Below are 22,885 nucleotides of genomic sequence, written 5' to 3'. Positions count from 1 at the left end.
CAATGAGACATTACAACAAACATAGGGAGAAATTATATCGTCTTCAACGTCCTATGAGTAGAATAATCGGACTGAAAATAAGTTATTACATTATTTTACTGCGACTTCTGAGTATGTTGAATGTTAGCTATAGCCTACGGTTTTAGTGAATAAAACCGTGACTAAAATGACCAGAAAACAACAACAACAAAATAAACAAACAAACAAACAAAAATCAGAAAAGAACAGTGGTACTACTTTTTATTTCAATTTTCATTTTAAAGTACCTTATTGGCATGATTATGTTTACATACAATATTGCCAAAGCATTATTACACAAAACAAATGATAACAAGACAAAAAAAGTAGAATTGAAGTAAGGATCTAATTAATATATTATTATAATATATAATTATCATTATTTCAAATGCATTATTATTATTATTATTATTATTATTATTATTACTGGACATCAGGACATGTACTCGATTCATAACTTTTTTTTTTTAAAGTACTTATCATGCTATTTAAACCTATAATTTATTTTAAACAGCATAAAAAACAACAACATCCAACTACATTTCCCATTCACCCCTTCTCGGTTAAATTCTGTACATTTCCGCCTTCCGGCACAACTCTTAGCCAATCAAAACGCAGTACTGACGCTGTTTCTACCGTAGAAATAGAATAAGCTGCTAGAATGGGAAGTTATAGTGTAAAGTGGGCGGGTCTTAGAGCGGCCCGGAAATGATCTATACCTTAATACTATATTTATTCTTTGAACTCACCACTGTAAATTTTAAATTCAAATTTTTTTTTGTATTTTTATTCAGGTGTGAATTTTTATTCAACCCTGTCTGCTCATTTTTCTCGTGTAACAATTCTTCTAGCGTCTTGTTTACACAAAACTTCCTGAGATTTGAATGTGGCTCAATGGAGGATTCGCTCTCTGGGCCACCGAGCGCCCCCTGGAGGAATAACCGCCGTACGTGTCATAGAAAGCCGCTGGACTCCTTTGGCGCCCTACGGTTTCTATGCAGGTAACTAGGAAGTGAACCACTGAAGCTCCTCCTCCCACGTGTATCCGCAGGAACCGGCGGCGGCGTGACGCGTGTAGAACAGACAGACCGACCGACCGACCGAAACCGGAGGGACAGAGTCAGGTATTTTTAATGAACGTATATGTTACATAGAGGTTTATTTGGGGTTTTAAAGAGGATATGAAGTACTTTGATGGTGTACTACGACAGTCACCATATTAAAATCGTACTCAAATGTACTTCAAATAATAGAATAACACCTCGGGCCGAGGTACACGTTCGAAAATCAGGGTAACACCATGGTACTTTGTTGTAGTTTTTGTTAGTACGTCCTTAAAGGGCGGCGAAGTCACCGATCGCTAGTGTGGACGCGCTCGTCCGGGCAGGACACACGCACGCGCGCGCGCGCGCACACACACACGGGTCAGTCCCGGTTTTAACGGCAGTTTCTTTCCGCTGTTGTAGGACTGAAGATGGCAGATGATCCGAACGCGGCTGACAGAAATGTTGAAATCTGGAAGATCAAGAAACTCATCAAGAGTCTGGAAGCGGCGAGAGGGTGAGAGAGTTTGTGTAGAAGTGTGTGTTGGAGATAAACAGGAAACATATGTGACTTAAAGTTTTTTTTTAACGTGTGTTAGTTCAGTGGTTCTGAACTGCTAAATGAAAGGTTGTAGTTTCAAACCCCCACGAGGGTTCATTCATTACTCGCCACCTTATAAATAACATGCTTGCAACTATACATATATATTTGGTGTCATTCATATCTGAAGCACAACGTTGCAGAACAACAACAACAACACACACACACACACACACACACACACATACAGAGATGGTTCAATTGGGTTTTCGGATTCCTAATCCCTAACATTTAAGTATGAGCAATAGTAATGGTGGTTCCTGCTTTAGTAAAAACCACTAATGACTAGTTACTCCAGCCGCAGGTCCGGGCAGCTCTGTCTGATACTTCAGTTTGGACTTTATTTGTGTGTGTGTGTTTAAGTTTTGAATCACAGTGAGTTTCAAACAGGTGTGTGTGTGTGTGTATGTTTAGTGCCTCATAATAACTATAATTACTCATTAAACAGTGCACTCTTTATAAGTTCAGATAAGAGACTTGTTCATGATCAGCTTGTGCTGGATTTGAACCTACAAACTACCTTTTGGCAGCCATGGATTTTGAAATGGAGTTGGAGAGGAAGCTAATGCTTGTTTTCTACACTTCACTCACCTGTCGTGTTAGGATGGAGGTTATAAATCCATGAGCTTTATATCAATGGTAAAGCTTGTGTACATAAGTCTATTTGAAGAACCGCTGCATGTGTTACAGAGCGTGTAAATGCGTCATCGGCATGGCCGTTTGGCACTCATGCTTTCATTCTGACAGGTAGTTATGTTGAGCTTCACAACAATACAGACCTTCATTCAAGGGTAAATTCTGTGTGTGTGCAAGATAGTAGTTATTCATGCTCACATGCACAAATGAAGTATGCTGAATCCCACCTCAGAAACCGAAACTCTTTGTTTTCCATGCATGAGTGCCGCTGACCTTCATGCCACGTGTGTGTGTGTGTGTGTGTGTGTAAATAAACTGAACTGCGTCCTGCTCTCTCTGTGTTTTGACCCTGATTCCACCTCAGATCTCAGTGTGGATGGTATAAACCGAATGTTTGAAGTCAGTCTCTGTTTTAGCTGCAGATTATATGTGTGTGTTTGTGTAAGAGAACTCTAGAAATGACACTTTTGTCAGCTGACAATACTGTGGCCTTTGACCTCTTTGTGTCTTTTTGACTCCATTCCAAAATCTAGTGAGCTGCCCACCTAGGCACCATTATAAGTAATCATAGGTACAAAAGCTGATCCATCACATATAGAGAAGGCAATCCCAGAATGCATCATGATGGAAAAATCCATCCAAGATGGCAAACTGCAAAATATGTTATTACACTTAAAGGGTTAGTTCACCCAAAAATGAAAATTCTGTCATTAATTACTCACCCTCACGTCGTTCCACACCCGTAAGACCTTAGTTCATCTTCAGAACACAAATTAAGATATTTTTGATGAAATCTGATGGCTCAGTGAGGCCTCTATTGCCAGCAACGTCACTGAACCTCTCAAGATCCAGAAAGCTACTAAAGACATATTTAAATCAGTTCATGTGAGCGCAGTGGTTCAACCTTAATATTATAAAGCGACAAGTTTTTGTGCGCCAAAAATCCCCAAAATAACGACTTTTCAACAATATCTAAGTGACGGACAATTTCAGAACATTGCTTCGAAGCTTTACGAATCTTTTGTTTTGAATCAGTGGTTCGGATCATGTAAACGAAGCCTCGTTTACTGAACTCATGTGATTTTGGCGCTCCGAACCACTGATTCAAAACAAAATATTGGTAAAAATTCAGGCTCATCTTCATGATGAGTCGTGGGAAAATTGTGATTTCTATTTGAAACAACAAAAAAAAAAAAACGTAATCCTCAATTCATCCAGAATCGTGCAGCTCTAGATTTTGTATGATAAAAATGTTTTTTAAAAAGGTACATTTGCTGTACAGTAAAATTGATTTTCTATAACATTTTTTACACTTTCATTATTTGAAGCTGCTTTCACTTCTGCAATAATCTGCTGAGTGTCTTCTTTAAAAAGAGACCTTAGGTTGTATTCCAAAGCATTGATGAACTACAACCATTTATAGTTCAGATCTATGTTCAAAAAGGGGCATTTAATGGGCTAAAAGGCTGCTTCTTAGATGGCGAGTTAACCTCAAGACTGCTCACTAGATTTTGAAATTGAGACATTGTTCTTACTGTAAATGATTTAATTTACAGTAATTTGTCCGTTTGATGGTTTTGTAGAGTTGAATAACATAGCAGTTTGTATTTCTTTCTGTCAGTAATGGGACCAGCATGATCTCGCTCATCATTCCTCCTAAAGATCAGATCTCCAGAGTGGCCAAGATGTTGGCAGATGAGTTCGGTACGGCGTCAAACATCAAGAGTCGAGTGAACCGACTGTCAGTGTTGGGAGCCATTACCTCAGTCCAGCAGAGACTCAAACTCTATAACAAAGGTGAGTGTGTGTGTGTCCTTCTCTTTAATTACAGTCAAACACACCTGCATTTTTAACGAGGACATTTGAGACAAATCCTGTGTTGTTCTGACCGCTCACATAGCTGAGTGATTTTATTGAGTTGATTATATGAGAACAGGTTTGATAGACTCTAACCATAACATTGTGCTTTCTATAAAGTGCATATTTTACATTTATGATGGAAAATTGGTGCTTTTTTGTTATAGGCTTTGCTGGCTAAAAGAATGTTAATGGTTAAAATGTTTGTTTTGATCATAAGATGGGATATAAAGTCAACATCACCCTTCAAATTGACAATTTTTAACTTTCTGAATGCACATTCATGATCTTATTGTGCACAGTTCATCTATGCATATTATTCCAAAGCAAAAATAGTTTGTTTTAGTGATATTTATTTAAAATGAAGCTTATTTTCGGGCACACAGATGGGAAATTAGCATTAATCAATGGGCAATTTAGTCATCATTTTCTGTGACTCTTCATGTAGCCTTTATGAAATCTTGCCAGTTAGTGATGCACTGAAATTTCGGTAACCGAAAATAAATTAATAAATTAATTTTCTGTTTTTGCCAAAAAAAAAAAAAAAAAAAAAACTCTAGAGAGGAACATTTTGCTTAATACATGCACTATAATACATATTCATTATATTTTTACTTAACCAGTCATCTTCATTATTTAATGTAGTTTATGTTTGAAAACAAGTATTTATTACAGCCACCATTTAAAACGAATTAGAGTAGAAACATAAATGAATTTAAATGTTTATATACTACTCAGTTTTATTTAGAGTTCATTATTAAATACATTTGATTAATTATTAAATAATCTTTAGTTTTGATTTTTTTTTTTTTTTTTGTTTTTTTTTTAGCTAAATGAAAACTTTATTTTCCATTTCAGTGTTTTGGTAAAAAAAAAAAAAAAAAAAAAAAATTTCCAATAGTTAAAGTCTATGACAGTATTGTCAAGTAATGATAGATTAGAGAAAAATATAATCGATTCATGTCCTTTTATCTCATTGAAAATTCTATTTCACCCAGAAATGTCACGGTACAGAAGTGCGAACGCCATTTCAAGTCATTTTTACTCAAGTATTGTATATTTGTTCACATCATTCATCCAATGTGAGACTTCTGCAAACATGCAGACGACGTGACACACACGACATCTTGAGGTTCATCCGCTATTGATGGTTTTGGTGTGTTTGGCGTCTCTTGTTTCCTGTAGTGCCTCATAATGGTCTGGTGGTTTACTGCGGCACCATAGTGACAGACGAAGGCAAAGAGAAGAAAGTGAACATCGATTTTGAGCCATTCAAACCCATCAACACCTCCCTGTACCTCTGTGACAACAAGTTCCACACGGAGGTAAAATCCCAATCCAAACGAAGTGTTTCATAAAGCTCATTGTAATTGAGATGCTATATTTAATCTTCTGTCTTTCTCTAGGCTCTGACGGCGTTATTGTCAGACGACAGTAAGTTTGGGTTCATAGTCATTGATGGTAGCGGGGCTCTGTTCGGGACTCTACAGGGAAACACCAGAGACGTGCTGCACAAATTTACTGTGGACCTTCCTAAAAAACACGGTAATCATGCCTAGACATTTTACCATGAAGTTTTCTATACATCGTATATTCAGATTATATGCAATATGTTTTTTGCCGATATAAAATCAAGATGATTTTTGTATTTAGCCATTAAGTTTCCTAAAGATTGTGTCATCAAACATTCTTGTCTCGATACCCGTGACTATGAGCTCATCAGCTAAATCGGTGTTAGAATTGATCAAGATGATTCATTTCCAAACTCTTGACTCAATGATTCATTTGCATCATCAAATGCCTGTTGGGATATTATTAGAGTTACATATGTAAATAGGAATGATTGTCTTTTCTTTTGTTTACTTAGTAAAAAACATGCCGTGATTTTTCTGAACTAGATTTGACTGTTTATTTTACTTTTTGCATTCTTGTTATATTAAATCATCTTTTTAGCCATATTGTCCAGTAACAGTGTCCTCTTTACTCAAGTTTTCTCTGGTCTTCTGCTCTTGAATGTTATAGAATATAGAATGAACACAGATTTTTCTAGTATCGGCACAATAATCTTTTTATTGCCTTTCCTTAAACACATTATTAATGTATCGGGAAAATCCAAATCCTGGTTCTCACATGTTTAAAAGCATAATTCACCCAAAAATGAAAATTCTGTCATCATTTACTCACTCTCATGTCATTTCAAACACCAAAGACAGATGAAGATATTTCTAATTAAATCTGAGAGATTTCTGTCCCTCCATTGAAAGTCTATTTACCCAAAAGACGTTTCAAAACATTCATAAAGAGATTTGTAAAATAAATCCATATCAATCAATCGCTTTATGTGATGAACAGATTTATTTTAGGCTTTTATTCACAAGCTTACAATGTTTACAACATTCATATTTGGTCACAGAAGCTCAAGCATGAGAACCAATGAGGTTCATGCGTGTGTCATACCATCACATTTGAACTTCCATAAGAACCAGAGAAGTTTCAAGCAAGTACGGTTGAGCTTCTGTTTATGTTGGCTGATGAATGTTTATATGTGAATAAAAGCCTAAATTAAATCTCTTCATCATATAAAGTGATCGATTGATATGGATGTATTTTATGAATCTCTTTATGAATGTTTTGAAGCGTCTTTTCATCATAAAGCGATCGTGTTTCTTCGGAAGACTTGGATTAAACTGCTTAATTCATGTGGATTTATTTTACCATCTCTTTATGAATGTTTTGAACGGTCAGTTTTGGGTAAATAGACTTCCAATGGAGGGTCAGAAAGCTCTCAGATTTCATGAAAAAGATCATCTTTTGTGCTCTGAAGATGAACGAAAGTCTTACAGGTTTGGAACGACATGAGGGTGAGTAATTGATGACAAAATTTTCATTTTTAGGGTGACCTAACCCTTTTAATGGTATAATGGTTTAATGTATTTATACCACTTTATCTCTCAGGAAGAGGAGGTCAGTCCGCGCTGCGTTTCGCTCGGTTAAGGATGGAGAAGAGACACAATTACGTGAGGAAGGTGGCAGAGACGTCTGTGCAGCTCTTCGTGTCCAACGATAAAGTCAACGTGGCCGGACTGGTGCTGGCCGGATCCGCAGATTTTAAAACGGAGCTCAGCCAATCTGACATGTTCGACCCGGTAAGAAGAAAGTGTATTGTTGTTGACTCTGATTAGTTGAATTAAATGCCCTATATATAACGCCCATTTAGAAACTCTACTATGGCTTTATTTCAAATAGAATACTGTATACTGCGTACTTAAGGCATAGCATGTGAATTGAAATTACATTATTTTGCAGAAAAAGTAAGAGTATCGTGCTGTTCTGAACAAAGAGTTTATCATTGGATGTGAACAAATCGCAGTTTTCTGTGATTGGCTGAAGTCTGTCTCTCTAACATCAGTTCATTGTCTGTGATTGGTTGCAGAGGTTACAAGCGAAAGTGTTGAAGCTGGTCGACATCTCTTACGGAGGAGAGAATGGCTTCAATCAGGCCATTGAGCTCTCCGCTGAAGTCCTGTCCAACGTCAAATTCATACAGGAGAAAAAGCTGATAGGTAAAATACTGATCCTCACAGATGCAGTCCTGTATCGGATGAATCTGTATTCAGAAATCATTCTTAAATCCAAGTAACACTAGTTTTGCGTGTGCAAACACCCACAGGTCTTTAAAAACTGTTACATTTAGTTTGATCATATTTAAGGCCAAACATTTTTTAAAATGGTATAAGGAAAGTCTTAATTATCCTATCAAAAGGTCTTAAATTTGAGGACAGAAAAACAGGAATCATGATACGGCCTAATGTGAATATCAAACTTCAAAAGGCGACGATTTAAAAAATGAATGTGAGCGCTGCACGCTTTAAAGTCAAAACGTAATGTTTCATAAATGTTTATGTAAAAGACATTTCAAAAATGTTTTTTACACAATAAACTGTAAGTTGAATGTGTGCCTGTTTAATTAAAAATATCCAAGATGCAAGATGATTAATTTTATATTTATGTCAGTTTTAGTTTCTAGTTTATCAAATATTTGTATTTTATTGTATTTCAACTTTTTTTTCAATTAACAAAAATGTTTTACTGGTTTTAGATGATAATAATAACCCTGGTTGTTCATATGATGTGCACCAGATCTTCTAATCCTGCTAATTTCTCTCTGGCAAATTCAGCTCTTCCACTACCCTGTTTTCTTTAGTGATTTTAAAAGACAATGTAGGATGAAACTTATGAAAAGCTAAAGGAAATGTTTCACAAGTTTGTTACCCTAAATGGAGCTGAAAGCTTTGATGGTGTTTTTCTGTGTCTCAGGGCGATACTTCGACGAGATCAGTCAGGACACAGGGAAGTATTGTTTCGGCGTGGACGACACACTGAAGGCGATGGAAATGGGAGCTGTTGAAATTCTCATTGTCTATGAAAACTTGGAGACAATGAGATACGTCCTGAGAATGCATGGCGCAGAGGTCAACGGCTTGGAGAACGGTACATGAACACACACACAGGGGATGGGTCGAGAATGTTACACACACACACACACACGTTTATTACAAACACACTCTCAGATTCAAGATCCTTTCATGTTCTTGCTAGTCAGCGCTTGTAAGGCATTTCATATAAGCTCTAATTAAATCGCTTCAGGAAATTCATTCCTGTCTTCTGATTGGTCAATCCAGTGTTCCAGCATTTTGGGATATTGCATCAAAAACCGTTATTTCAGTTAAAGGTGGCATCGAACGTTTTTTTACAAGATGTAATATAAGTCTAAGGTGTCCCCTGAATGTGTCTGTGAAGTTTCAGCTCAAAATACCCCATAGATTTTTTTAAATTAATTTTTTTAACTGCCTATTTTGGGGCATCATTAACTATGCACCGATTCAGGCTGCGACTCCTTTAATTGCTCGCGCTCTCGCCCCCCCCTCCTGAGCTCTCGACTCTATCATTGCATAAACAAAGTTCACACAGCTAATATAACCCTCAAAATGGATTTTTACAAAGTGTTCGTCATGCATGCTGCATGCATAAATCGGATTATGTGAGTATTGTATTTATTTGGATGTTTACATTTGATTCTGAATGATTTTGATAGTGCTCCGTGGCTAATGCTACACTGTTGGAGAGATTTATAAAGAATGAAATTGTGTTTATGAATTATACAGACTGCAAGTGTTTAAAAATGAAAATAACGACGGCTCTTGTCTCCGTGAATACAGTAAGAAACGATGTGAACTTTAACCACATTTAACTGTACATTAGCAACATGCTAACGAAACATTTAGAAAGACAATTTACAAATATCACTAAAAATATCATGTTATCATGGATCATGTCAGTTATTATTGCTCCATCTGCCATTTTTCGCTATTGTCCTTGCTTGCTTACCTAGTCTGATGATTCAGCTGTGCACAGATCCAGACGTTAATACTGGCTGCCCTTGTCTAATGCCTTGAACGTGAGCTGGCATATGCAAATATTGAGGACGTACATATTAATGAGCCCAACTGTTACGTAACAGTCGGTGTTATGTTGAGATTCACCTGTTCTTCGGAGGTCTTTTAAACAAATGAGATTTATATAAGAAAGAGGAAACAGTGGAGTTTGAGACTCACTGTATGTCTTTTCCATGTACTGAACTCTTGTTTTTCAACTATGCCAAGGTAAATTCAATTTTTAATTCTAGGGCACCTTTAAAGTTTACTTTATTTAACAAAGTAACAAACTTTTTTATGATTTTGGTTTTATTTTTAGTTAACCATAATGGTAACACTTTACAATAAGGTTTCATTTGTTAATATTAGTCTAATGTTAATATTAACAACAACATTTATTATGAACTAATTATGAAAAAATACTTCTAAAGCATTTATTAATCTTAGTTAATGGTAATTTCAACATTTACTAAAACATTATTGAAATTGAAAGTTGTATCTGTTTATTACTTAATGGACATTAACTAACAATGAACAGGAATATTTTTAATAACTAATGTTGACAAAGATAAATACTGTGACAAATGAATTGCTCATTGTTAGTTAATTTCTTTAATGTTAACTAATCAGACCTTATTTTAAAGGGCTATACTCACTATTTCCTCTTGTCCCGTATAACTCTGTGTTGAAGTGTGTCCGGTGTAAACATGAGTTTTAAAAGAGTATAAACCCACATACTTGCATTCAGTGTTTGTTTTTACTGCCGGTTGTTGCTTCAACAGATTGTAATCGATTAGATTGTGTCAAGCGGAAGTGTTTTCTGTAATGTCTCACTCACTGTTGTGTGTTTCAGATGAGAAAGTCATTCATTTGACCCCAGAACAAGAGAAGGACAAGTCCCACTTCATAGACAAAGAGGTGTGTGTGTGTCTGTGTCTAAGGTCCAATTAACCGTCCTAACACTGTTACACAGTTGACAGCCCTAGTCATCTCTTACAGCGGATGCACAGGAATCATGTTTACTGTGCCACTGATCATTTGTTTGTTTCGTCAGACGGGTCAGGAACACGAGCTCATCGAGGTCATGCCGCTGCTGGAGTGGTTTGCCAATAGCTATAAGAAGTTCGGCGCGACTCTGGAGATCGTGACTGATAAAAGCCAAGAGGGGTCGCAGTTTGTCAAGGGTTTCGGAGGAATCGGAGGTGACGCTGAATCTGGATTTATTTCATTTGGTGATATTTATCATGTCAGCTGTTGATTTATTGTTCATTTATTTACCAAAATGTGTTGCTCTCTCAGGTATTTTGCGGTACCGAGTGGATTTCCAGGGGTTGGACTACCAGGCAGAAGATGATGAGCTTTTTGACTTGGATGATTACTAGGTAGTTGAGACCGAGCTAGAGAGAAATAAGTGAAGATTTGAGGAGTAATGGAAAGAAAAATTGTTCTTTCTTACCGAGAACCTGTGCACTCAATACTCAAAATGCACAGTTTCAGAAGAGAAGTGTGTCGTCTGTCAATCAAGTGAAGGACAGAGCCATCATGAATAATTCATGAGGCCCAGCCTTAGAGCATTCTGATTGGACAGGACTCACTTTGTTTATTCTCTTCCCGTTTTGAATTAAAGATCTCTCAAACCGTTTGGACTCATTTTGAAATGTTTATTTTTCTTTTTACCCTTTTTCTGTTTTTCTCCCCCCAGATTTTTCCACCCTGAATCCACCACTAGTTCTCTTCCTTTGAGTTTTTTTTTTTATTGGCAATCGCTGCTGCTGTATTTTATGACAGTGTGGTATTTTTTACATGGGTTTATGTAAAGAATGGGGGAGAAACAAAATAAATTTGAAAATGCTGAAACTTCCCTCTGTGTCCTGTTTTACTCAAGTGTGCTCTGTATATCCCCCCCCCCCCCCCCCCCCCCCAAAAAAAGTGCAATTCTAATATAAAATCTCACCTTGTGCTTCTACATTATTACATTTAGGATTTATGGGGGAAAAATGAGAAATTATTTTTCTGTCCCGGACTATAAGATCATTATTGTAGACCTTTTCCTCATTCTTCTTCTTATTACACTAAGAAATACAATGAATATTGGCACTCGACCAGTATGGGTTTTAAATAGCCTGTGTTGATGCTGTTATTTATCTGTGAATGGTGGCTGAGGGCCGCTTGTAATACCAATATAGGGGCCTGGCACTAGTAAAATGGCATAGAGTTATGATTATATTAGTCAGAATTAATATTAATGATATAAATTCATTTGGCAAGACTGATAGATCTAAAGAGGCCTGTGGGTTGATTTGTTTTTGTTTTTTTCTTACTCAATCTCTCTCTATTGATGGGGAAAGACCCAACAACAGAAGGAGCCAATCACCTGAAAGCATGCTTCACCACAAACGTCCTCTCATCTCCGTTTGACCAACCAGAGAGTCTGCATTTTAAAGTAGCTGCAGAGGGCCCCGCCCTCTCACACACGTCCTGTAGAGCCACGTGACCAATCAGACCTCGAAACCTGATACAACTATGGATACTTCACCAGAAATAAATGTCACTGTTGCAAAGCAAAAGTCTTAATATGGTTATGACCAAAATTTTTAAATGTATGTGTATGACGAATTTGTTATATATTATATTGTATATTTGAAATAAAGTTACATAATAGATTTAAAAAAAAATAATTTATATATTTTACAAGCAAACAGTGAATTAAAATAAAATTTTGCAATTGTACTTTATATATATATATATATATATATATATATATATATATATATATATATATATATATATATATATATATATATATATATATATATATATATATATTATTTAAATAGAGAGTAAAATGTAAAATAAAATGTTTTATGACTAATGTTTTAACAATGAATTAGCTTTGTAATAATGCTCGGGTGCGAATTTGTGGAAAAGGACTCTTATTCTGCTCTAATGGCATTGTTTCTCCATGTTTTGTAGGTGTTTGTTGTTTCTCTCTTCACTCGGGTTCACGGACGGGTTTCCATTTTCACGGTTGGATTCAACCAGAACAACAATAATATGGATCCGGACATGGAGGACAAAACCCTGGAGCTGATGGTACGTGAGGACCAACATATAAGACACAGTCTGAATATGTGATGCTCGTGCTGGTGTGGATGTTTGTTTTTATTGTAATGCAGTATTACTCGGGCTAGAGAGGGAGGAGGACAAAAACACAGCAGCGGCCTGAATCGATATAAAACATTCGGCAGTTATCATGTTGCGCTATAATGATTTATTTTAGTTTTGACTCTAAACTGACTTTCCGCTCATAATTTGACGAGTATATCGCGTCTGAATGTCGAGGAAGCGTTCGCGTTTCGCTCGAGGATCGGAGCGTCATTGCGGCACAGCTGCGTCATATATCGCAGTCTATGCGCCTCATATATCATAAGCACTTGATGTGTTGTGCACAGTCTTCATATATTACAAAATCAATTTTTATATATTAAGCTATCTATAGGCGCTTCATATATCACATATAGTCTGTATGAGCTCTGTTTGCATCATTGAATTATTTTCCTGTTATTGTAAAGCTGTTTTGAAACAGTTTGTATTGTATAAAGCGCTATATATAATAAAGGTGACTTGGTTTGAGCTTCATATAATAAACTATCATATATCACATATGCTCTTCATATATTACACAGTCTATCTATATGTGCTTCAAATATCACAATCTATATGAGCTTCATACTGTATCACAAAGTCTATATGCGCTTTATATATTAAACAATCTATAAAATGTAAGTTACATTTGTTAAAAAAAATCTGTGCGCTTCATATATTAAACGATCTATATGCTCTTCCTAATACGCTGTCTATTTGGTCTTCCTATATTAAACAATCTATTTGCGCCTCATATATATTAAACAATCTATATGTGCTTCAAATATCACAATCTATATGAGCTTCATATATTAAACAATCTATATGTGCTTCATATATCACATATAGTCTATACAAGCTTTGTGTATATGTGCTTCATACATTAAATGGTTTATATGAGCTTCATTTATTAAACAATCTATATGAGCTTCATATACTGTATCACAAAGTCTATATGCGCTTTATATATTAAACAATCTATATGTAAGTTACATTTGTTTAAAAAAAATCTGTACGCTTCATATATTAAACAATCTATATGCTCTTCCTAATATGCAGTCTATTTGATCTTTATATATTAAGCAATCTATTTGCGCCTCATATATATTAATCTATATGTGCTTCAAATATCACATATAGTCTGTATGAGCTCTGTTTGCATCATTGAATTATTTTCCTGTTATTGTAAAGCTGTTTTGAAACAGTTTGTATTGTATAAAGCGCTATATATAATAAAGGTGACTTGACTTGATCTTCATATAATAAACAATCACATCACATATGCTCTTCATATATTACACAGTCTAAATGGGCTTTATATATATTAAACAATCTATATCTGCTTCATTTATTAAACATAGTTGATATGAGCTTCATATACTGTATCACAAAATCTATATGCGCTTTATATATGAAACAATCTATAATATGTAAGTTACATATGTTAAAAAAATCTGTGCGCTTCATATATTAACCAATCTATATGCTCTTTCTAATACGCTGTCTATTTGGTCTTCATATATTAAGCAATCTATTTGCACTTCATATATATTAAACAATATGTGCTTCAAATATCACAATCTATATGAGCTTCATATATTAAACAATCTATATGAGCTTCATATACTGTATCACAGTCTATATGCGCTTTATATATTAAACAATCTATAATATGTAAGTTACATTTGTTAAAAAAAATCTGTGCGCTTCATATATTAAACAGTCTATATGTGCTTCAAATATCACAATCTATATGTGCTTCATATATCACATATAGTCTGTATGAGCTCTGTTTGCATCATTGAATTATTTTCCTGTTATAGAAAAGCTGTTTTGAAACAGTTTGTATTGTATAAAGCGCTATATATAATAAAGATGACTTGACTTGAGCTTCATATAATAAACAATCATATCACATATGCTTTTCATATATTACACAGTCTAAATGGGCTTTATATATATTAAACAATCTATATCTGCTTCATTTATTAAACATAGTTGATATGAGCTTCATGTACAGTATCACAAAATCTATATGCGCTTTATATATTAAACAATCTATAATATGCAAGTTACATATGTTAAAAAAATCTGTGCGCTTCATATATTAACCAATCTATATGCTCTTTCTAATACACTGTCTATTTGGTCTTCGTATATTAAGCAATCTATTTGCGCCTCATATATATTAAACAATCTATATGTGCTTCAAATATCACAATCTATATAAGCTTCATATACTAAACAATCTATATGTGCTTCATATATCACATATAGTCTATACAAGCTTTGTGTATATGTGCTTCATACATTAAATGATTTATATGAGCTTCATATATTAAACCATCTATATGTGCTTCATATATTAAACAATCTATATGTGCTGTTCTTCATATATCATATAATCCATATGAGCTTCATATATCACATATACAAGCTTTATGTATTAAACAATGTATATCTGCTTCATACATTAAACGATCTCTATGAGCTTCATACATTAAACAATCTATATGTGCTTTATATATTAAACAATCTGTATGTGCTTCATATATTAAACAATGTGTATGTGCCTCATATATTAAACAATCTATTTGCTTCATTTGATCTATATCATTTCATATATCACATAGTCTACATGATCTTCATATATCACATGCAGTGTTTATATCTTCATATAGCTTCACTATACAGTGTATATATGCTCCATTTAACACAGTCTGCGCACGTACATGTGCTTCATGTATACATTAGCTGCTTGAAGACAGTGTTGTGAAAATCGCTATCCAAATGAACTCAACTTGTTATATCACAATCTATATGTTGAATCCAAATATCTGAACAATATCTGTTTGTGCTTCATATACCCTACACAACATATATTCCCTACTATGTAGAACATGTATTTAATACCACTTATGTGTCCCATATGTCATCATATACAGTCTGTGTGTGCAGTATTATTTTTCTATTATAGTCTACATGTTCTATTGATGTACTTCATATATTAAATAATGTCTATATGTGCATCCTGTGTTACACAGTCTATACATGCCAGTGTGATTATGACATGCACTTTGCATAAAAACATCTACTATATGACTAATTAGCACTATTTATATTATTTAGTTACTAAACTATTTCTACATATCTGTTCCCTAATAAGTCAGTTGCACAGATGAATCTATATAAATGTTGCACAAGAGGGCGTAACCAGCTCAGTCTCTCCAGATCTGTCATGATTATGCTGATCTTCATCTTGGGTCATGTTAGGTTAAGTTTAACAACACCCTCTCTGTTAGGCCAGCTGCCTGGAGAAACAGTGCCTGGTTTGTTTTGAATGGGATTAGGAGTTTATTCTTTTATTACAGGTTTTGGATACAGATCTCTGAATGGTTATTATTAGTTTGTGAACTAGTAAGATCTGAGATGGTAAGAAATGGCCAAACTGACTCACATCAATTTAAGGTTTAAATAAACAATTTGATCTAATTATCTCAATGCTTTATAAATTAAAAATTAAATTAATTATGAATATATGGGTCATTTCGTGTCGATTCAACCAGAGGTCCTCGTCTAAAAAATTACAGAGAGATATGTTGTATGCAGCTGTTTTGATAGAATCAAGATGCCTTCAGTATTATTTGTTCTTCAGACATCCTTCTTTAAACACATTAAGTATCAGCTGTAAGAAAAGTGACCCACATTTAGTTTTTGACCTTTTGAAAATGAGTAAAATTCAACAATTTGGACATCACATTGGGATCCCCATATCTATGGGATTGAACCATATAGGGCCTTAATGAAGATCACAAAAGAAAAGTTTATTAAGAATTTGGAAGGATATTAAGATATAATTAATATCTTTAGAGTTACAGGCATGCACACTTTGGAAAAAGACTATTTATGGCACTCAGATAGGAATGTTTATGCAATTGTGTTGATAGAAGAAAACGAAACACATTTCTAGTTTCAACATTATTCGTTCCTCAGATATTCATCTTTAAAAGGAAAAAAAGTATCAGCTGTAGGCAAGTGACCCACATTTGGTTTTTGACCACTGAAAATGTGTACAATTTGCCAGTTTACTCATGGAGCCACATTGAGATCTCCATATCTCTGGAAATGAACCATATTGGGCCTTATTGGACACCAAAAGAAAATTTTAAGAACCAGAATCTAAAAGGATATCTTTAATACTTCTTCAGTTACAGGCATGCAAACTTCAGGCAAAACTTACAAGAAGTGCTTTTTCCCTTTTTTGATCTGTCAGTGTTGGCATATAATGCAACAAAGATTGCGAAAGTTAACAGATTTTAATATTAGACATACCAATCTCTGTGTAAAAATAAAATAATGATGCTGCCATCTTTCTCAAGTCATTTTTTTAGCCCCCTGTAATATGGATCCCAAATCTTTACACCCCACTCTCTACAAAATAATGGATTACTAAGTAAATTACTCAGCGGAAGTTGATTGATTTGACACAGAATGACCCATATTACATTACATTACATTACATTACATTACATTACATTACATTAATTAATAAGTCATAACAGTGTTGGGGCACGTTACCTTTTAAAAGTAATGCATTACAAATTGAGTTACCCTTCATAGTAACTAATTACGTTACTTTCTATGGAAAGTAATGCATTACGTTACTTTTGTGTTACTCTTTCTGACCTGGGCTGAGCTTACTTGTTTATTTTTAATAACAAAAAAGTTCTGTTTTTGCCCCCCAAAAAAAAGGCCTTTTCACACCAAAAGTGAAAGATGCAGTAGAAGAAAGTTCAACACTCTTACTTAAACAATTAAAAATGAAACACAAATGTGATGTTTATCTAAAGTCATTTTTGCTTATTAGTATGGATCATCAAAGGTCAGCAGCAAAGACAATAGTTAATAAAGTTTATTTAAGTGTCACATGATCCTTCAGAAATCATTCTATGATTTGATACTCGGTTATCATTGTTGGAAACAGTTGTGCTGCTGAATATTTTTTTGGAACCTGTAATACTATTTTCAGGATTCATTGATGAATAAAAAGTTTAAAAGAACAGAATTTATTCAAAATAGAAATCTTTTCTAACAATATCACTTTATTATCACTTTTTTTTTCATCAATTTCACACATCAATTTTGTTACAAAAGATTTCTGTTTAAACAAATGCTGTTCTTTAAATTTTTATTGATCAAAGAATCCTGAAAAAAGTATCACAGGTTATAAAAAATATTAAGTAGCACAACTGTTTCCAATATTGATAACTGAGTATCAAATTAGCATGTTAGAATGATTTCTGAAGGATCATGTGACACTGAAGACTGGAGAAATGATGCTGAAAATTCAGCTTTGATCACAGGATTAAATGTATGTATATCAAAACAGAAAACCATTATTTTAAATTGTAGTTAATTGTATTCCCATTAATTCCCATATATTCCCATTAATTCCCATGGAAAGTTTCCAGCTTTGAAAATTCCCGGAATTTCGCAACCCTATTAACACCACTGAGTAATAAATAAATCTAAATGTCTAAATCAGCATATTAGAATTATTGAATGACGACTGGTAAAAATTACATTTTAAAATGTATTCAAATAGAAAAGTTGTTTTAAATTGTTATAATATTACTATTTTTGATCAAATAAATGCAGCCTTGGTGAGCATTAGAGACTTCTTTCAAAAAATAAAACATTTTTAATGATTCCAAACTTTGAAAGTATATTAATAACTAATATTGATAACTATTGATTCTTTACATTTGACTTCAGATTTCATTGAGTGTCGTGCACGAATACACACGCTAGTGCATGAATGTCTTGATTGTGTAAAGTTTGTGTTCACGTATCCATACTCTAAACTAGGTCATATTTTTGAGCGCAGAAGGGGAGGAGCTTATGAGGCCACTCCCTCTTCTCAGCTCCGCTCACTCATGATCGTGTGAGTTGGTCTATGTACAAGAGTGTGTGTGTGTGTGTGTGTGTGTGTTGCTCACTGTTGCTCTAATACTGTTTTTTTCCCCTCACTTTCCTCACTGACTCTCCTCTTTTCTATTTTTCACGCTGTTTCACTTGTACGACCCTCACGTTACTTTTGTTATTTGCATGCTCTTTCTTTCTTTCTTTCTTTCTTTCTTTCTTTCTTTCTTTCTTTCTTTCTTTCTTTCTTTCTTTCTTTCTTTCTTTCTTTCTTTCTTTCTTTCTTTCTTTCTTTCTTTCTTTCTTTCTTTGATATGTTTGTTCTTCTATCTATTGTTCTCATCATTCATTCTTTTCTTTTGTCTTTTTTCCCTTCCTTGGTTTGCTGCTTTTTTTTTTTTTTTTTTTTTTGGTCTTTATTTGTTTTTTTGGTCTTTATTTGTTTCTTCTTTCCTTCATTTTCTCTCTCTGTTTTGCCTCTCTTTCTCTCTTATGGCATATTCCCATTCTGTTTTTCCCTTCTACTACATCTTCACCTCTCTCTCTCTCTCTCTCTCTCTGCCTCTCTCTCTCTCTCTCTCGCTCTCTCTCTCTCACACAGTGTTCTTTGCCTCGTTCTGTCTGGCTGGGTTGTTCGTCGGTGGCAGAGAGTCTGTGTGCTCTCAGATGCCTGCAGAGCCTCCCCTCCTCCCGCGCACACAACCAGGTTCTGCTCTTCTCTTCAGTAGCTCCTCTCCTCTCCTCTCTGCTCCTCTCCTCCTGTCTGTCTGTCTGTCTGTCTCATGCACTGATCGTGTGTCTGTGTGTCTTGGCTTCTTGTCTGTCGATGTGATGAGCGGTCGACTGATATATATGGAGATGTGTCATGACTTTAAATTTGTACATGTCTAAGTTTAGTGAGCTGTAAATGGTCGTCATATTCAGTCTGTATAATTAGCCTGGATCTTGTGAGAAAATTGAAAAGGAAGTGCAGTTTACCTGAGCAGGAAGGACATAGATTCTGTCTGTCTGCTTTCACCTGTCTGCTGCCGTCCTGTCTCTATCTTTCTCTGTCCCTGTGTGTCTTTCTGCTTGCCTGTCTGTGTTTTCTTCAATCTCACCCTCCTTTCAGAGACACACACAGACATTTGCTAAAAGTTTACTAAAAGTCAATTGGCAGCTTATAGTGTTGAAATAGACCATCGGTATTGTGTTTGTTTCTGGTTATTGGATCGTGATGTTAATATTTACTAGGTTTGTTCGACTTGAAGCGGCGCTGCACAGACCGATCGGTGTATGACATGAAAATACAGCGAGAGTGATTGGAAAGCATACGGAGCCAACTGCTCTAATCGCTCTCACGGTGCTTTGATGTCTCACACCGGCCACTTCAAGTCGAACACACTTCATACATATACTGAAAAATCACCAAAACACCATCTGATTCAAACACATTGAAACTTCAAACATAAAAAAATGTGAACATTTGTGAAGATACTGATATTTTGTTTGTATGTGTGATATAAGTGTCCAGATATTTTTTAGGGCCACGGTGCATGTTTAAGGATGGCTGTTAGTTAGTGTGTATTTGCGTCAAGTTTCATCAGTTCAGCTGTCTGTCTTTTTCTTGTGTTTACTTTTTCAAAGTTGCAAACGCATGTACTTATTTGTTTTGATACCGTTTGTGTGATTAGGACTCACTGTGTGTTTGAACACAGAACTAAGCACACGATGAGCCGACTGATCCAGTTAAAGCAATAGTTCAGCCTAAAATAAAGCTCCTCCCACTTGCCCTCAAGCTCCTTCTCTCCCACATATTCTGTTCTTTATAAGAGTGGATCATGATTTTGGAATGTTTTACCCAGAATGCACCATTCTGAATGCTCCACCCAGCATTCATTCAGACACACGTTTAACACCTGTCCCTCTCTCTCTTGTGTGTCTCTCTCTAGAACATAACGGTGATGGAGTCACAGAATAACACAGATGACATCTCACCAAAGAAGACAACAGTGTTCAAGGTGTGTATGTGTGTGTAATGTGCTTGATTCTGTTCCATACAGTGCTCAGCATAAATGAGTATACCCCCTTTAAAAAGTAACATTTTAAAGTTAACCTTATAATTAATTTAAATGATAAAAATATCTCAATGAACACAAAAACAATTTCCAAAATGTTGACAAGACTAAGTTTAATATAACATCTGTTTAATTTATGACATGAAAATAAGCTTAATAACATAACTTAGATTTTTCAATTTTACTCAAATTAGGGTGATGCAAAAATGAGTACACCCCACTGAAAGTCTCTGGAGCAAAGCTAAATTTTAGACTACAGATGTCTAATTTAACAAGAATTCAACCACAGGTGAGTCTAATTATTCATTACACAGGTGTCCAGCAGAGAGCTGACTATAAAAGGGTATTAAAAGCCCTTCCCATTTCATGCTGTCAGCAATGGCAACACATGGAATAGAAATGTCCCCGACCCGAGAGCAAAGCTTTACTTATCAGTCAGAATACTGTAGCAAAAGTGGTACAAAAATTTAAAAAAGATGGAACTGCAACCATCTAACAGAGATATCCAGGTCGTCCACGGAAGTTAACACCTCGACAGGAGCGTCTTCTGATGAGAAGGGTTGAAGAAAATTGGCATGCAAGTTCACTGTAGTTATCTAAAGAAGTAGAAATCCAAACTGGGGTGACTATTTCCCATGACACAATACGGCGTACACTGCAGAGGAATGGCATGCATGGGTGCCGTCCACGAAATAAGCCTCTCCTAAAGCCCAGGCACAAAAAAGCCCGCCTAGAGTTTGCCAGGGCCCATGCTGACAAAGATGAAGACTACTGGGACTCTAAACTCTGGAGTGATGAGACCAAGATAAATGTCAGGGAGCTGCATTTCATTGATGGCATCATGAATTCACAGATATACTGCTCTATACTAAAAGAGAAGATGCTACCATCACTCCGTGCCCTTGGTCGTCCTGCACTTTTTCAAAATGACAATGATCCTAAACACACATCTAAGGCCACTGTTGGATTTGTGAAGAAGAACAGGGTGAAAGTAATTCAGTGGCTCCTGATCTGAACCCAATTGAACACCTATGGGGAATTCTGAAGAGACAAGTTGAGCATCACTCTCCATCCTCTCTAAAAGAGGTCATTCTTGAAGAATGGAAAAAGATAGATGTTGCAAAATGTCGCCAACGTGTTCATTCCATGCCTAGAAGACTTGGTGCTGTCATTAAAAATCATGGAGGCCATACACAGTACTAGATGTAGTAGTTTTTGTTGTGGGGTGTACTCATTTTTGCATCACCCTAATTTGAGTAAAACTGAAAAATGTGTAATCTAAGTTATATTATTAACCTTACTTTCATGTCATAAGTTAAACAGATGTTATATTAAACTTAAGCCGAGTTCAGATTGCACGATTTTCAAAGTAGTCGGGTCACTGTTCTTTTCACACTGCATGACTATCTTGGCCAGCATTCAGTCGCTTCTGTGTTCACACTGCATGATGGATCGGCGACAGAAGGTTTCACAATGCATGACTTTACAATAGGAAGAATCGCCGACAACTCTGTCTGGCACACAAACTACGTTTCACAACCAAACACGCGAGATGTGACGAGGAAACAACGCAATATCACGCATGCAAGACCAGAGTTCTCACGTGAGACTGGGATTATTATTAAAAATGGTATTCGAATTGTCTGTGCACTGATTTGCAGCTGATTTGCAGCAAAAACAAGAATAACAAGATATTTAGCATGCCAATTATCTCACGGGCGTCGGCGACTCGTCGGCGATTCTCTCAGATCGCGTCTTTGCTCATTCACACTGCGTGATTGTCACTCGCGTGAACGAGCACTGATTTGCTTGTGATTTCAGGCATTTGTTGGCAATTTCTCAACCTGTATGCGAGCAAAAATCTGGGCTAAAATCGTGCAGTCTGAACTCGGCTTTAAGGCCTTTGCACACTGAGTCCAAAATTTTTGGATGCGTTTTTTCGTATTCGTAATCCTAAAAATTCGTCACGCACAGAGACCTTGCACACTGAGTCCAATGCGTATTAATGAATGCGTTGCGAAAAAAATCGCTAGTTAGTTGTCCTCTCTCTCTTTAAAAAGAGGAAATATTGGGTCCATCCAATTTCGAGATTGCATAGAGAGAAAGGAGAGTTCACCTCATCAAGGAGCTGCGTGATTATCCCGAGCGTTTCAAAGTTTACTTCAGGATGTC

At 35.6% G+C, this 22,885-nt stretch overlaps 2 protein-coding genes across 4 annotated transcripts in view; both read left to right on the top strand.

The window, feature by feature from the left end:
- The first annotated feature begins 985 nt into the window (after nt 1-985).
- On the top strand, nt 986-11,451 carry etf1a (eukaryotic translation termination factor 1a). Its single transcript, XM_048202734.1, has 12 exons — nt 986-1,142; nt 1,485-1,578; nt 3,920-4,095; nt 5,341-5,480; nt 5,562-5,700; nt 7,111-7,301; nt 7,589-7,718; nt 8,473-8,646; nt 10,444-10,508; nt 10,645-10,792; nt 10,890-10,972; nt 11,293-11,451. The coding sequence occupies exons 2-11, from the start codon at nt 1,493-1,495 to the stop codon at nt 10,970-10,972; spliced, it is 1,332 nt and encodes a 443-aa protein (XP_048058691.1). The 5' UTR covers nt 986-1,142; nt 1,485-1,492; the 3' UTR covers nt 11,293-11,451.
- A 1,081-nt stretch (nt 11,452-12,532) lies between these two features.
- fbxw11a (F-box and WD repeat domain containing 11a) overlaps nt 12,533-22,885 on the top strand; it is a 26,326-nt gene continuing 15,973 nt past the window's right edge. For 2 of the 3 annotated variants that reach the window (XM_048202731.1, XM_048202732.1), the window contains exons 1-3: nt 12,542-12,683; nt 19,258-19,362; nt 20,588-20,656. In XM_048202731.1, coding sequence (XP_048058688.1) covers nt 12,645-12,683; nt 19,258-19,362; nt 20,588-20,656 — 213 coding nt within the window. In that variant the 5' untranslated portion in view covers nt 12,542-12,644. Of the gene's footprint in view, nt 12,684-19,257; nt 19,363-20,587; nt 20,657-22,885 lie in introns of all 3 variants that reach the window. The other variant, XM_048202733.1, reaches the window with a different exon arrangement.

Source organism: Megalobrama amblycephala, linkage group LG9 (genome assembly GCF_018812025.1).
Source record: "Megalobrama amblycephala isolate DHTTF-2021 linkage group LG9, ASM1881202v1, whole genome shotgun sequence".
Classification (NCBI taxonomy): Eukaryota; Metazoa; Chordata; class Actinopteri; order Cypriniformes; family Xenocyprididae; genus Megalobrama; species Megalobrama amblycephala.
This window is presented reverse-complemented; position numbering and strand designations above follow the sequence as displayed.

Bases quoted from the DNA above. Each gene is read 5' to 3' on its own strand.
- etf1a (XM_048202734.1), top strand. From the start codon at position 1,493: ATGGCAGATGATCCGAACGCGGCTGACAGAAATGTTGAAATCTGGAAG. The intron at 5,481-5,561 runs GTAAAATCCCAA...GTCTTTCTCTAG, and splicing joins ACAACAAGTTCCACACGGAG to GCTCTGACGGCGTTATTGTC. The intron at 7,302-7,588 runs GTAAGAAGAAAG...GATTGGTTGCAG, and splicing joins AATCTGACATGTTCGACCCG to AGGTTACAAGCGAAAGTGTT.